This window comes from Carcharodon carcharias, chromosome 13, assembly GCF_017639515.1.
Source record: "Carcharodon carcharias isolate sCarCar2 chromosome 13, sCarCar2.pri, whole genome shotgun sequence".
NCBI lineage: Eukaryota > Metazoa > Chordata > Chondrichthyes > Lamniformes > Lamnidae > Carcharodon > Carcharodon carcharias.
The window spans coordinates 95,752,270-95,768,727 of NC_054479.1; the positions used below are offsets into that span (position 1 = coordinate 95,752,270).

General features: G+C 40.7%; 1 protein-coding gene across 6 annotated transcripts in view; it reads left to right on the plus strand.

Annotated features, from left to right (window-relative positions):
* The window catches only part of eps8a (epidermal growth factor receptor pathway substrate 8a), a 170,172-nt gene that overhangs the window by 96,757 nt on the left and 56,957 nt on the right, over positions 1-16,458 (plus strand). For 5 of the 6 annotated variants that reach the window (XM_041201855.1, XM_041201857.1, XM_041201861.1 and 2 more), the window contains 3 exons: positions 5,527-5,574; positions 12,452-12,516; positions 13,016-13,177. In XM_041201855.1, the coding sequence (XP_041057789.1) occupies positions 5,527-5,574; positions 12,452-12,516; positions 13,016-13,177 (275 nt within the window). The remainder of the gene's footprint in view (positions 1-5,526; positions 5,575-12,451; positions 12,517-13,015; positions 13,178-16,458) is intronic. The other variant, XM_041201858.1, reaches the window with a different exon arrangement.

Sequence of the window (16,458 nt, forward strand, 5' to 3'; positions counted from 1 at the left end):
ACTGTGGCTACACGAGCAAGTTAGCAGCTAGGAATCCTACAGCGAGTAACTCACCACCTGACTCCCCGAAGCCTGTACACCGTCTACATGACACAAGTCATGAGTCTGATGGAAAACTCTCCCCTTGCCCGGTTGAGTGCAGCTCCAACAACACTCAGGAAACTCAGGACACCATTCAGGACAAAGCAGCCCATTTGATTGACACCCCATCCACAAACATTCACTCCCTCCACCATCACACAGTGGCAGCAGTGTGTACCATCTACAAGATGCACTTCAGGGACTCACCAAGCCTCTAAGCAGTACCTTCCAAACCCGTGACCACTATCATCTGGAAGGACAAGGGCAGCAGATGCATGGGAACACCACCACCTGGAAGTTCCCCTCCAAGCCACTCACCTGGAAATATATCACCTTCACTGTCGCAGGGTCAAAATCCTGGAACTCCCTCACTAACAGCATTGTGGGTGTACCTGCACCACAGGGACTGCAGTTCAAGAAGGCAGCTCACCACCACCTCGAGGGCAGTTATGGATAGGTAATAAATGCTGACCTAACCAGCAATGCCCACATCCCATAAAATGAATTTTAAAATGTTGCTTGACAGATGGCTCTATAAATGGTTTTGCCATTATAATCTAATAACAGATTGCTAAAATGAAATCTAATAGACTTAATTTCCATTGCTTCGATCATTTTGAAGGTTTCGTTACTAGCTCAATTCAACGCTGAAAACAAATTTTTAAAATGCGCTCATATGTAAATACATACATGAGTATTGCTGAAAAAAGACACATGCTGTGAAAGCTTTTCGTCTGCACTCATCAGGGCAGATGCAGGAATACCAAATTTCAAAGGGGACAACCATTTATGCTGCATGAGAAAAGGGTGCTGATTGGTCAGCAAGGAGTCCACTGCTTAGACTAGTCCGGTCAGCCAGGGCTTTTGTGCTTGGTGAACTTCTGCTGGAAGTGTGGGTGTGTGCAGTTTTAAGTTAAAACAGCAATGAGCTCTGTTGTGATGTCCCTTGCAACTGAAACTATGCTGACAATGTAAGGCTTACAGGTGATTAATGGAGAAATGTCAGTGGAATTGAAGTTCACCAAAGGGGTCCACATCTTTGGGTAAGTGAGGGTAAAGAACGCTCATGTGGTGGGGAAAAATGGAAACAAATCCATCAATTAAAATAAAGTGAGAAGTATTGTAGTTAAATTCCTTCAGTGCCAAATGTCTTTTTATTTTTAGATAAAAATTGTTACTTAATGAGGTAAATTCCTTGAGATTTATGTTGTGGTGAGATGTACATTGTGGTGTAATTGAAAAGTTTCCCGCAATATTGAACCCTTTCATAAAAGACACAGGCAAAATGCTTGAAACTGAAGATATTGAGTGTTAAAAGTACTGATACTATTTATTAAGAAAAATGCTTGTTTTGAAATGGAACAACTTAGTAAGTATGTGACTAAGTTTCATTCTATGATGTAAGTTTTACTTGAATGCCTTGAGACTAAACTTCGCTGTTGTATAGCTGCAGGCTCCATTAGAGGCCCAAATTACCTTCACCTCTGCCCTCAACAGATGTGTTCCAAATCTCTCTGGGCTTCCATCTGCAGTTAGCCAGTTCTGGGATGTTGATTGAGCTAGGATATATAAATATATGTTTAGTTTATATCCTATGGGTTTCTCAGTGAGTCAGAAGGATATCCCATGATGGATGGAGGTGGGGGGTGGGTTATGCCTTTTAGTAAATCATGAGCCGCAGATTTAATATGTTGGAACTGAGAATTTTTAATTAAATAGGTTATCTGGATTTTTTTTTACGATATTCTCAAGACTGAATTCTATAGCTTTTCTATTTTAAGACCAGCTATTTGCAGTTTTTAAGATATGTTGACTCAATATAATGAGGCTAAGATCCCTCACTATATTTTTATGAAATATATAGATATCTTCATGGCTAATTTCTAAATTTTAAAACTGGACAATGGCCTCTTTAAAATGACAGAAGCAATGTTTGGCTGTGTCGCTACACAACAGAGCTGTCGGGGAGTATTGCAGAGACTTGTGCCTCATTATCTCTGAAGAGACCCCTATGGACTGGAGAGACAAAATTTAAAGGGAATTATACAAAGGCCATCTCCATTTCATAAGCCAAGCCTGGCCAACCAGAGCCAAATTGTTTGCTAGGACAAAGGGCCCTGCAACGTTCCTTTTAAATTCTGAATGTATCCAGACAAAGGCTTTGACAAAGGGTGTATATCCCTAAGTGGAGAGGTGAGAGTCATGTGACATGACTCCCTACCTGGTGCAGCCTATAATATTGCCTTTTGGAGCTGCAAAGCTCAGTTTGCCATCTTCCATCTACCAAGCAGGAGCACAGAAAAGGGGCTCTGTCCAGGCTTGAGTGTCTAGCACCCCCCTACACTGTTTTCTACTGAAACTTGTGACCTTCTGCACCATCGCCTACAAGACTAATTCATCGCTGTGTGCCTATCTCATCATGGAAGTCGTCTATCCTGAAAAAGGAATTATGAAGCATCACTTTTCAACCTTCCGACCTCTGCGAAGGAATGCACCACTGAACTTGGATTCTGGATTTGCATGTCTCTGCCTTGTAAATCTTTCTTTCTCTAACCTCTCTTTTATAGTATGAGTGCAAAGGAGGCAATGTTGTTACCCTCCCGTGTTTTGAGCATGTGCAAATAAACTAACCTTCCAATTTTACCCTATCGAGTTTGTTGTGGGGTACTATTAGAAATTAGATCACACCAGAACTGAGGGGTTGGGAAATAATGCCACTGCTTATAAAGGAGGGAGTCAAAATCAAAACACCTTTCAGTTTACAGATGGGTGGTGAGAGGACAAATTAGGGCTGCCTAGATTAACCACCCCTTCTGTCTGTAACACTTAACTTCTGTCACTTTCCCTCCTGTGAATACTGAGGACGGAGTTCTGTGCAATGGGAACACTGCAAAAGTTTAGGGATTGGGGTGGGGGGGGCGGGGTCACAGTTAAGACTTGAGAGTAGTCTGGGTAATGTTTAATCTGATGGTGCTGGGTGCGATAGGCTGCAGAAGCATTGAGGTGGGAGGAGTTTTGGTAGCAAATGTGGCTCAGTATTTCTCTGGCCCTTGGGGCCATTTTTCTGGTCTCTGGGCAATAATGACCAGCCAACACATGTGATAAGGTCCCACCCCAAGTTCAATTCCTGCTGTCAGTTACAAGCAGTCAAAAACATAACATTGCATTAACTTTGTGACAACATACTTCTAAATGATTGCTCTATGTATAAGTACAACGACTTTAATGGTTGCTTCTGGAAATCCATGCTTTTCAGTAATAAAAAGAGGTGATTGTCATTGCTACAATATAGTCTTTGTTTGGGATTCCATTGCAGAGGAATAAATGTTTCCTTTTTGCACAAAATTAAGAGAACTACTACATGAAATTATTTTGCTGGAGCCCTTGACTGGTTTACTTAAATAAATTGCAGTTGTGAAACAAGATTAATTTCAAATGTGCTTTTTTTTAATGTTTCTAGCTTCTGTACTAGAATTATTCCAAGTTTATCACATCTCTGTCTGTTTTCCAGGAGAGCACATGAGTGAATTTAAATTAAATTTATATTTACTAGTTTTGCACTTTGCTAGTGAGTAATTACAAAGCTCTGCTCTTATTTTTTGAGTTGTTAGAACATAACATAAGAAATAGGAGCAGGAGTAGGCCATTCAGTCTGCCATTCAGTAAGATCATGGCTGATCTGCCACAGGCCTCACTCCTCTTTCGTGCCAGCTCCTCATAGCCCTCAACTCCCCGATTATTGAATTTGGAAACTTGCTGTTTGAAATTCTGTTGAAGTGAAATGCCAAGGTTTGAACCCATGGTATGTGAGCAGAATGCAGCAGTAAGCTGCCAGTTCTTGAAGTTATTACAGCAGTAAAGTGTATTGTAGGTAAAATTCAGTGGTCACATTTTGAAATATCTAATTAATGTAACTTCTGTTTTGATAGAATAAATTGACTTTAGAATTCTTTGGCTATTCAGTGAGGGGGAAGGCTGACCATTTGTTACAGAAACATATTAAATGTAGAAAAGTGATCACAAAACCAACAACAAATAAAATGATCAGTCAACACACTACATACTAGCATAGATAATAGCAAAAAAGTGAATGAAGATATTTCAAATATTTTCAAAATTATTTCCGATATTGGCAATGGCCTGGATTTTGCTGGCAATAGCTAAAAGATGGCTACCAATCTCAAAAAGCTGTCCAAAAAGATTTCAGCTTTAGAGTATCAATTTTCCCCTATTCTGTCATGACTTTGAATCTGACACTTTGAATAGGAGATCTGTGGCGTCCAGCAACAATCAAGTCATCAAGCTGGTTAAGCACCCTAACAGATTATTGAATCCTCAGGCACCAAACCAGGAAGTAAAAAGCACAGACTATAATTTATTTTTAATTATTTTACACAAAGTGAAATAAAGGTTGGGATACAGACACTAGATGAAAGTAGAAAGTCTTGAACTTTAAAAATAAAAATTAATTTTCACTTTAAAAATCATGTGATTTTGAAAAGTTATTGAGAGTTATATTCTACACTTGTAAAATTAGCTTTTCGGGGCCAGAGAGAATGTTCAATAGTAATGACTTAGAATGTTGTTAAAAATTTGGTTACACCTCATTCAACGTTTTCAGTGATTTTTACAGCAGAAGCTAGTGCCTAAGAAGTTGAAAATTCATATCAAATCACTGATCAGCAAAGCCTGTAACAGCACACTCTGGAGGAACACTGACAGCTACTTCTGGATTTCCATGTTTAACTCCGTATTTGTGGTTACCAGAAATTAATGTCAGTTTTGCGCAGTAATGGCAGTGGGCCTGCAGTTTTGCTGTAATTACAATCAAAAATTCTGGGTTTGTATTTTCTTGTAATGAAGCCTGGTTAAATCTCACATGGAATTTTACAATATACAGCAAATATGAACTGCTGGTGTCTCGAACACAGGCTGAAACTGTTAATTGTCCCAAATGTGGCATGGATTTGTAAGTTACTCTTTATCTGCCATGGCAAGTAGGATTACAGCCATTGTCAATTGTGTGCTCACTCGCCATTTTAAAAAAAAGTGATCCAGTGTCTAAGTTATTAAAGTACCTTGGTACATTAATGTTTTTGTTTATAGCTTTAATATTTTTATTAAGGCAAAAATCTGTTTCTACAAAATTTAACTTGTTTACTATGGTAACAATCCTTTTAAGATCCATGACTTTGTGCTTAAAAATGCCATGCCGCACTGAAAAGCTAATCGCAGTATGGTGGAAGTTAGTCTGCTGTGAGTTTTACAAAAAGGAATTTGCAGAAAAAAATATTTTCCTATGTTTATATTAAAATGGAAAAAACATGTTTTTTGTAAATTTTAAAGGATATCTGTTTCTGAATTGCAATGGTTGTTATTGATGTGCATTAATTTAAGTATGGTCTTTCGTTGAGTTCAGCATTTTGCTTCCCTTGTTTGTCTTAGGAGCTGATGGACTATACTTCTTACGTTCTTCAAAACATAAAAAAAAAGGTAGAAACAAAACCAAACTGAGTTGTGTTTTGTCATTGTGTGAATTTTCCTTCTGCACCACAATGTGCAAAAACCAAAAATATTCAATTTTGTCTGTAAGAGTGATTTTAAATGAGAAGCTAATTTATTACAGTATGCTTAAAGTGCTTGTTCAGCAATAAATGTGGTTAGTAATTTGGGCACTGACTTTCAAATGAAAGCCTACAAATTGAAATGTATCATTCAAATTAGTCGAAAGTACCTTTGCTAAATAGCATCAGCGTCACCTAAACTAATACAATTATGCAATGTACACGTTGTAAAAGTTATACTTCAACGTTGTCAGATTAATGGCAGAGTAGATTTTTTGTATTAAGTATAATGTTAGTGGTGCCAGTGAAACCCTCATACAATTTCAAAATTTTTCTAGAGCCTCTGCTGTATGGTACTGACTCTCTCCCTCTCCCTGGCAACAGTCTGCGAATAAGTCAGGCTGTTCGCAACCTTGGTGTCACATCTGATCCCGGGTAAGCTTTCAACCTCATTCATGTCATCACTAATTCTGCCTATTTCCATCTCTAACATTGCCTGACTTTGTTCAGAAATTCTATTTGGGTGCCTGAAAATGTGCCCAGCATCAGGCTACTGACCCCTAAAACTAAAATCCAACCCTATTTTCCTTTTGAATAAAAGACCCTTTTAAAAACTTGCATTATTTAATTCTTCTGCAACTGTCTCATGGGGCAGGCTTTTAGATTTGAGTGGTCCAAGCAGCCACCTTCTGCCTGGGAAAGAGTTTTACCTCTACCAAATAAGCCCACAATGAATTTTAATTTAATTTGGATTAGCAGGCCAAATTTTTAATTCAGTTATGTTTCAATGGTACAAACGACATTCTCCTTATACCAAAATTCATAAAATGTATAAAACAGTGAATGGTTCTTTCAGTTGTTTTCTTCTCATCTCTCCCATCCTTACTTAAAGGTATGATTCCATGGCAACCAGCTGTTCTTGGTAATAATTTGTGAATCTTGGGACTTGGAACATTGGAGCTTGCTCCGCCATTTAATTAAATTATGGCAGATCTTTGGCCTCGATGTCATTTTCCTGCACTATCCCAGTTGGTGGATTTGGTGGTCTATTTGAACACTGGGAGGGAGGTTAGAGTATCATGGGTGTGCCCGATCCTCTCCTCTTGGACATCAGGTGTAAATATTTGATCAGGAACCAAAGGCATGACTTAATAATTCAGAACTCACTAGTCCAGGAGCTCAAGTTGAGTGTCGCCCTTGTGCTGCTACCTGAAATTATGCTAACACTGCTCCGTTGGGACTTGAACTTTAGAATTTCCTTAGTCTCCACAGCTCAGCTGCTCACTTGATAAATTTGATGACCCTTGAGAACACTGGAATAATTATTTCTAAATATTCCCCAGTTATTGTACTAGGCTTGTTTGGTGGAATAAATAAGTGAGTTTTTTTAGAAATAAGAAATAATATGATTTATTGCATAAATTAATACTGGTTCTGATCAATTATTAAATGAAATCAGTGATATTAACTAAAGAATGCAAGTATGTGTTGGAACACAGTTATAATTAGTTAAAGCACTCTGTTGGACGCCTCTTGCTAGTAACTCTCCTTATGTATATTGGAAAAGTGCTTAATCTATTTTGCTTTTACTTGTTAAAAAATCTTCAATAGTGGCCATTAAAATTTATAACTTGTTTCTAAATATGTCATGATTTACAAGTCAGCTGTTAGAAGAAATCCCACTAGGATATTACAGTCAAAAAAGGAAGCTATCTGGCAGCTTATTACAAACTGCTGAACATTTTTCTCATGTTCCTAAATATAGTTATTTGGATGATATTTCATGGCCTACAGGTTTACTGGCAGCAATTTAATTCTCGTGCTGTTCCATGTGAAAATATTTTCTATGCCCTATAAGGCAAAAGAAGTAAATTTACTTATGTAAAGGAGCAGTTATTTGACTGTCCCATTTCAAATCTAGCATTACTGAAATTGCTGAACTGTCCTTTACACTCAATCTAATTAATGGAGTATATGCTTATTTTGTAAATAAAATGTGTGTATGTATGTGTGTGTGTATAATTTGTATTTCTCAGGTTTTGTGAAGCCATCATACAGTGCTTCGGATAAAGCTCTCAATGGGAATAGCATGGTTTGAAAATTAGAATAATTTATTTGTGCCCCTCAAGTTCAACTGAATCGTGGCCGTTTTAAGGGTTCTGACTGGACAGTGAGGTGGTGGTGGTGGTGGTGGGGCGGCGGGGTGGGGGGGGGTGGGCAGGCGGGGGGGGGGGGGGGGGGGGGTGGGGGTGTGGATAGGAGAGAGAAACATCACTGGGTTATTTTGTGGCCCCTCTTATGCCTCATCATCAAAGATGTGGAAACAGTATAAATACTTGATGTATGGGAACAACTTACTATTTTACTTGAGAAACCCTCTCCCACCATAAGCTGGCTGTGAAGAGCTTTGGGATGTCCTGAGAATGTGAAAGATGTTAAATGCCAATTCAACCTTGTATTTATATAGCACCTTTAAACATAAAATGTAATTTTTCATTAAATTACTCGCCTGAGCTAAACCAATGACCCACAACATAATTTTGAGCCTCTTGGTTGGGAAAAATAGTTATGATACAAAAGCACTGGAAAGCTACCAAATGTTACAGGAATTTGGCTGGAACTTTAAGCCCCATGTAACAACTGAATTAGCTTTAATATGCAGGGGGAGAGCATGTTGTCACTGAATCAACATGTATGCCGCAGAAGACAAGGCACCAATGCTGGAGAGAGACAGCAAAAGTCTAGTATAATAGGTTTCACTGACTTCAACTGAATTACACTTGTCAAGATTTATATTGAAGTGTCAGACATGGAGCTCCAACAGAATTGTAAGGTGGAAGCAATTAATTTCAATTGTATTTCAAAAGTCAATGGAAAGTTGAACTTGAGGGGCACAAATAAATTATTCTAATTTTCAAACCATGCTATTCCCATTGAGAGCTTTATCCGAAGCACTGTATGATGGCTTCACAAAACCTGAGAAATACAAATTATACACACACACATACATACACACATTTTATTTACTGTTTGATATATGTAAGTTATGGGATATGAACAAGTCCTTTGGCATACTGTACATTTTTAATTGCTGTTTCTATGCTATTAATCCAAATGTAACAACATTTTCATCTGGAACTTTTGAATAGCTTTAAAAAAAAGTTTCCACTCTATTTTTGGTTTTGCATTGCATTCCTATAAAATAAGCTGCATTTGTGTTAACATTTTTAGAAGTTCTTATTCATTTGCTTTGAGCCTGTTAACTCTAGATGTTACGTAGTCAGAATGGTGTGCGACTTGGAGGTTGTGCTGTTCCCGTGTGCTTGCTTGTTCTAAATGGTAGAAGCCATGGGTTTGGAAGGTGCTGATCGAAGGAGCCTTGACAAGTTGCTATGTTGCAACTTGTAAATGCCAAACACTGCTTCCTGTGTGTGTCAGTGGTGGATGAGGTCTTCTTTGTCCTGTATGGTGTTCAGCTTCTTGAGTGTTGTTGGAGCTGCACTCATCCAGGCAACTGGAACGTATTCCATCACACTCTTGATTTATCTGGGACATATATAATTAGGTAAAAAGCAAAAACATTAAAGGGCGCAAGGGAATGAGAATAGAAGTAGGTAACTTTAATAAACATTTGGCACCAAGGTAAGAAAGATCATTTGATGACATCGCAGATCCAAAGTGCATTGATTACAGGCAGAATTGGGCTGTACTGTAGTGTCAGTATTGTTCAGTAGTTTTCTGATGCTTATCTCCTTTTACCATGAATTTATATTTGGAGAAAGGTCAGAATTGTTGATAGTTTTGGAAATGCACTGCAGCGTGAGTCACTGTTTTCAGGAAGCAACGAGAAAAGATACTTTTGTTACACTGTGGATCATCAGGAATTTACTGATGTATGTGATCCATCAACGGGCAATATTAAAAGGCGCATTTAAAAGTCTTTAGTAGCAGTTATTGCTAGAAGCTGTCTAATGTTCCATACAATTTTAGCATTATGATAAAATGCCATGCAGAGATGGTTTGTTCTCAATGAGCGTAATAAGTTGATGATCTCATTTTTTCCTTCTTTGACCGCTCTTTAAAAAGTTTAAAGTGCTTGCATGAAATTGGAAGTGTGTAGCTACGTTGAAAAATTGAACACTGTCAACATCATGCTGTCATACATAGTGACAGTTAATTAATTTATTGCCCAAAATGTTGCAAAATGAAGGGTGCATTTCAGTTCCATGCAGTTCAAATCCCACTTGCCTAGCTAGCAGCACTAAAATGGCCCTATGTCAAGAATGGGTGTTTTGTGACTGTCTATGGTGCTTTACCCTCCTTGTTTTTGTTTTTTTATTGTAGAGATACGTTGTCTATGTGGCACCTCATCACATCCCGAAATTCTTTGGGCATTTAAGCTTTTCCCCCTTCCTCTTTCACATCTACAAGTGCCTTCAGTAATGACATTAACATGCATACAGACAGGTTCCTGCCGCGCTTCCACCAATTCCCTTGAGGTTGTTTGACTACTTGCCGGAATGAACCACAGTGATCTCCATCCCGACATCAAGAAGGATGAAGCAATCATCATCCATTCTCTTTGCCCTTGTCATCAGTTCCATATCTCTCCCCTGCTACCATCTCAAGCACAATCAGGTTGTTTGCAACTTTGGCTTCCCATTTGACTGTAAGCTAGATTTCAGACCTTAAATTTTTCTCTCCCCTAGCCTTTTTCTCTCCTCTGTCTGCTTTTTCCCCAGGTCTTAATTTCTGCTGCTGAAACTTTTTATTTGTGCCTTTGCCACTGTGTTTTTCTTGATGACTTTAAATCTGTCATAAACTCAATTTTTCCCAAAACTGAGCTGCAGGTATCCAGTTTTGCATTAATTCCTATTTTAACTGATCTACATTGTACCCTCAAAGCACCACATTTAAAATCTTTGTTTTTAAATCCATTGATGTTATCGTTGCAGTCTTCTCTTCTCATCCCCAGCTCCCAAACATTGTTTCCTTGACTTTGGTCTTTTTCTATGTTTTCCCCCAACCCAGCTGTCTGACCCAAAATTGATGGCAGAACTTTGAGTTCCCTGGTTCTTGTGGCAAAATTTCCTCCTTGAACATTTCTGCTTTTTCATCTCCTCATCCCTCGCTTTCGCTTTGCCCCTCCACCCTGCCCACCTCCCCCTCTATCTCCAAAGGAAAAACAATCCTTGTAAAATCCACTTTAATCAACTGACTTCTGGGGCCATTTGCTACAATGCTCCCTTTTTGTCTCTGGGTTACTTTTCTTTGTGCATATCTCCCAGGTGGCTCAGATTTCTTTTACGTTAAAGGTTCTGAGAAAATTAATGCTGTTGGTTGTTTTAGTGTTGGTATATTTTAAGCTGTTCATGATATGCTTAAATTTAAAAATATAATCAAAAATGCATGATGTTATGCAGACTTGCTTCTGAAAGTATAGGGTGACTAATACATTTCTTCCAATTTGAAGATTTTAAAATATATACACTAGTCACTACTGGAGAGATGTCAGTGGTATCTCATATGCTTTTGTTCTGATCCACATTACTGTTCAAAATAAAAATTCAGCTTTAATCCTGAATGAGAAACCATGGGACTTTTGAGTTGTCTGCAACAGGGCATGGATTGACATATGACAGCCTCCAACTTTGTGCAATTCTGTTGGAGGAGAGGGATGGCCCAGTTCATCGCAGGGCTGAGGAAACAGTATTGAACGAGTCAAAGAGCAGTCTGGAGTTTGTTTGCAGTTAGTGCACGAGTGGCAGAGGTCTGGAGCAAGTTGCTTTCCCATTCTGCAGAGTAGCATGCAGCACCATCATACCCGAAAGCAGCAAAACAATGCATTGAGACGATTTTTTTTTGAAAAGCTGTTTAAGATGCTGTTTAAGAATCTGGCAAGTGTTCTAACTTTGCATTTCTGAACCAAGCATAACTCACTTGTACATGAAACACTTGAGCTGCTTTGTCCTTTCCCTTGTGCTCTAATGCTGTGAAATAATCTAATTGTGTAAGGGCTTGCTCATTGCCTTGTGAACCAGAATCCTTCACAAGATTCTACTAACCAGGTTTAAATGAAGAAGCTCAGTTTTTAATTTGCACTTAAACTGTTGAAGAGTCAGTGACCCAAAACTGGTTTGACACTAATATCCAGAAATGCTTGGTTATATGTTCTTGGTTATATGCAATCTGTAATTAAAATGCAAAGATGATGTAGTGTTCTTGTTAATTAATTTTATGGAGTTGTACATTTTCAGGAAAATTTATAATGTTTGAAATTAGACATGGGTCGAAGTGCAATGCAAGTGGTATTACATTGGTTACCTGTTATACATTTTGCTGTATATTCAATCCCATTGAATTAATTAGAACTGAATCTCAGGTGTCTTATGATGGGAGGAAAACACGCTTACACCTGTTTTGCTTCCCCTACCCAGTCCATTTCATCTCTAAAGTGTTTAATTTTGGTCAAAGTACACACAGTTATTAAATGGTAGTATGTATAGGTGGAGATATTCTGGCACTAGATTGATTATAGTTTGATTTTTGTGCTGTACTCTTTACAAAATGGTTATGGCATTCTGCTTTTCTCTGCTCAGTCTAGTGCAGTGTTAAAAGTGTTAAGTAGCTCCTATTTATTTAGATTTATATCTTAACAATTAAGCTTGTAAATGTTTAATTTTTTAGATTTACGATGAGCAGAAGCGCTAGGACTTTAAAAAGTGGACTATTGCGATAAAGCATGCACCATGATAAAGTTGAGCAGAATGAAATATTCATTAAATGCAACTTTTTGAATTCTACAGAACAAAGAAAGAATTATGCAAAGTCAACTGTTATAATGTCAGAGACCTCGCAATATCGCGTTGAGGTAATTAGATTCTTTTGTTGACCTCTGTCAGTTTTAGTAATTTCACGTATGATGGATCAATTTAAACCAATTGGAGAAAAATGCTGGAAGCAGTATCTGTAATCAGATTAATGTTTCGTGGTATTTAATTAAAATAGCCTTCAAGACTGTGATCTTTATTATGTACATGTTAATGTTTTTTGATGTTTGGGTTTTACTTTTGGTAATGTTAAACCGGATTAAGTTTTGAAGCTCAAAGATTAAGATTTTTTTAATGAATAGCATACTGTATTTGTTTCATGGTGCAGTTGCAATAGTGACTTTCCATATGGATAACTTGCATTTGGCCCCAAGATTCAAATGTAGATTCTGTTTGCAGAAGTACCAATGAAGGAGTCAATTGTGATGGTGTCTCAGTGAAATAAGACGGAGTGCTGTGTAGTATGATTGTTTTACAGCAAAACTGTGCATAATTGATACATGATGAATTTATATGATGTAATTTTTCTCTTGAAAACAGCACCTCGCAACTTTTGTTGTGGATCGGAAGGATGCCATGATTACAGTAGATGATGGTATAAGAAAACTAAAACTGCTTGATGCAAAAGGCAAGGTCTGGACCCAGGACATGTTACTGCAGGTGGATGAGAAAGCTGTTAGCTTGATTGATCTGGAAAGCAAAGTAAGTCTAAAATCATAGAGTAGTTTCACAACAAATTATTTATGAAATAATTTTAAAAGCAATGAAATGGCAACTACCCATTTGAGTGAAGCTAGCATGATGCTAAATGGGCACAGGATATGTTAATTGATAAATTCTGTCATGTTTGAGATGTGTTTGGTTAGTTTTGATTATACTAATAATTGGTGAAGGGGGACGAGTTCAATCAGCATAGGCCAAAGATCATCTCATGTGTGATGTAGAACTGAATGCAGTGCATTTGCCAACTGAGCCATCAAAGCAGTTAAGGCAAATGAAGTTGAAATTGAAGAAGGGTAGGTCATTGTTTAAAACTTCCAATTATAAAATTTATTTCAAGAATATTACAAACTCCTTGTTAAGCTGATATTTGTTAGCATTTGTTCATAGAGTATCAAATGATCCCAGCAAATTTTGCAATGGTTGATTAAGATGTCAGTAGCATATATCTGTGTTAAATTTAATGAAAATTTACTGCTTACCAAAATAAATTTGCTACTCCTTGAGCAAATGGTAGTCAGAAACTTGGGGCAGAATTTTCCAAGTCCGTTGGTGGCAGGCGTGATAGGTGGCATGCATGAAAAATATGGTGGGACCCACATCACGACAGCGTGAAGGTATGTCGCGATCTTCTGCTCAGCCCGCCAACGGCGGTACACATTTCCTGCCGTCATTCGGTGGGGAGCTAATTATAATAGCATATAGTTAAAAGGCCATCCCGCCAGGCTCTTGGAACCCTGTCGTATCGTCTGCCCACATTGGCGGGCAAGCACACCGATGTGTTTCACAACAGCACACAGGCGACGTGCACTTGGCGGCCCTCACTTTGGGAGAACTGGGGTGAGTGAGCAGCGTTCTCCACAGCTCGCCTGTTGTTTACAGGCCTCCGGGGGTGGGGACTGATGCCTGGCTGAGCAGGCAACTGCTGAGGGGTTGGGGTGCCCGGGGTCAAGCGCTGCACCCCACGCACAGTTGGGGGCAGAGTAAGTGAGGGAAGTGGCCACGCATTAGGGACACCTGTATAAACTGACCATGCTTCTGCAACTGAAACAGAGCAGGCACAGCCACAGTGATGAAATTGGGGGTCAGGCTCCTAGCCTGCCTGACCATGCAAGCAACACGGAGGCGTCAAAGGGCCACCAAGCGCTCCATACCTTACCCCCCACTCTCTCCGGTACAGACTTTGAGTCCGCCACAACATTATTGGACCGCGGAGCAGTTGGATGGCACATGTTATACAATCTCCTCGTGGACTTTGGCCATGTAGCAGTCACTGCTGGAGGTGCTCACAGCCCCTTGCAATCACAGCATCTTGGTTTGGACCAGTGTCCACCATGTCACAGGTTGACAGGGCAGCCATGCAGCGCACTCATCTCTGGCCATCCGAAGGGTGACCACTCTCCGGGAAACATTGAGGAGCGGTCACACAGGGCCAGGAAAGGCGCTAAATACAGCCATGATAACCACGTCTCTCTCTTCCATGCTGCAGGAGGACCATGTCAGTTTCATGGATCCTGGTGACCTAGCTGTATGTCTGATGGCTTACAGAGACTGTAGAAGATGGAGAAGAGAGCGACTGAGGTACCTGGCCATGCAAAGGCAGGTGCAGCAACCCAATGAAGGGGCAGCAGGGGCTCCCCCACACGGTGCCCAGGAGCAACAGTGAGCCGTGGCTGGCCGGTGCCTAGTGACACTCAGGGTCTATAGACGCTGCCTGCCATTCCTGCAGATGACTGAGAACCAGTGTTGCTAACGACTGCGCATGTCTAGGGACCTGGTGGGTCACATCTGCCACTTACTGCAGGACTTGGCGCCAAGGGGACATGGAGGGCATCCACTGCCAGTGGCTGTGGAAGTGTCCGTGGCGCTCAATTTCTATGCTAGTGGTTCCTTTCAGGGCTCCAAGGTGACCTCTGTCGGATTTCACAATCTGCCACCCACAAATGCATCCATGAGGTCACGGCTGCCATCTTCTCTATGGCACGCAACTCTGTGCATTTCGCCCAGGACTGAGACAGCCAGGATGCAAGGGCTATTGGATTCGCCCAGATCCCTGGATTCCCACAGGTGCAAGGTGCAATTGACTGCACTCGTGGTGTTCAGGCCTCCATCACTAGACTCAGTGGACTTCTTCAACGGTAAGGGCTTCCACTCACTCTGCAGTTGGTATGCGACTACCAAAAACTCATCCTGCAGGTATGCACATGGTTTTCAGGGAGTTTGCACAACACCTACATGCTAAGTCACTCGCAATCCCCTGCCGTCTTCCAGGGTCCACAGAGGCTGCAGGGTTGGCTCCTGGGGACTAGGGCTACCCGCAGAGGCCATGGTTGTTGACACCCGTGTGCTGGCCTCAGACTGCAGCAGAGCAACAGTATAATGAGGCTCATGCAGCAGCTCGCAACTTGGTGGAACAGACTATCAGGATGCTGAAGATGCGGTTCTGATGACTGGACCGGTCTGTTGGAGCCCTGTAATACAGTCCACAGGGGGTGTCTCTTGTCATCGCCTGCTGCACCTTTTGCAGCGCCAGGTTGTAATGAGGTGAGGAGCTGGCTGAGGAGATGGAGGAGCTGCATGTCTCCTCCGATGAGGACGACACTGACAAAGATGATGGTAATGGGGTCCTCGGTGGTGACGACGACGGGGATGAGGCTCTCGCGCTGGCTAGATGAGGCAGGTGCACTCAGAAGGCCCTCCATAGCTGCCAGATTTGTGGAGGATGATGACATGCAGTGAGGTGTCCCTGTAGATACTTGCATCGCAGTTGTGAACATTTGACTCCAGTCTGGTTTATTGCAGCACCAATACCCTCTGTGAGAATGCTCCTGTCATGGAGATGCGATGGAACCATAATGGTCGCTTGATTGCAGGAGGATGATGACGAATGAAGTGAGAACACTCTTCACATAGCCTCTGCGAGTGTCTGACTCCTGTCTGGCCGAGGCAGCTCACTTGCGCTCCATGATCAGGGCCATCTCGGAGACACGGCCATGAAACTTTTGACACATCTGATGCTGTCTGCCTTCAGCACCTCAGCCCTTCAGGAGCTAGTACACAACATCACTGGTTGCAGAAGCTGGTGTGATGGGGGTCAGCCCCACATTAAAGGTGCCGAGAGCACACAGAATGAGAGCGCTCTGTGGTGCCTGCCCACTAATTCTGGCAGCAGTGACCAGCACTGCCGAGTACAGGCATCAGTAATGTTTCCAGGGAGTGTAAGGCTAGACCATCACTTTGGTCTGAAGGCCGCACAGGGAAGA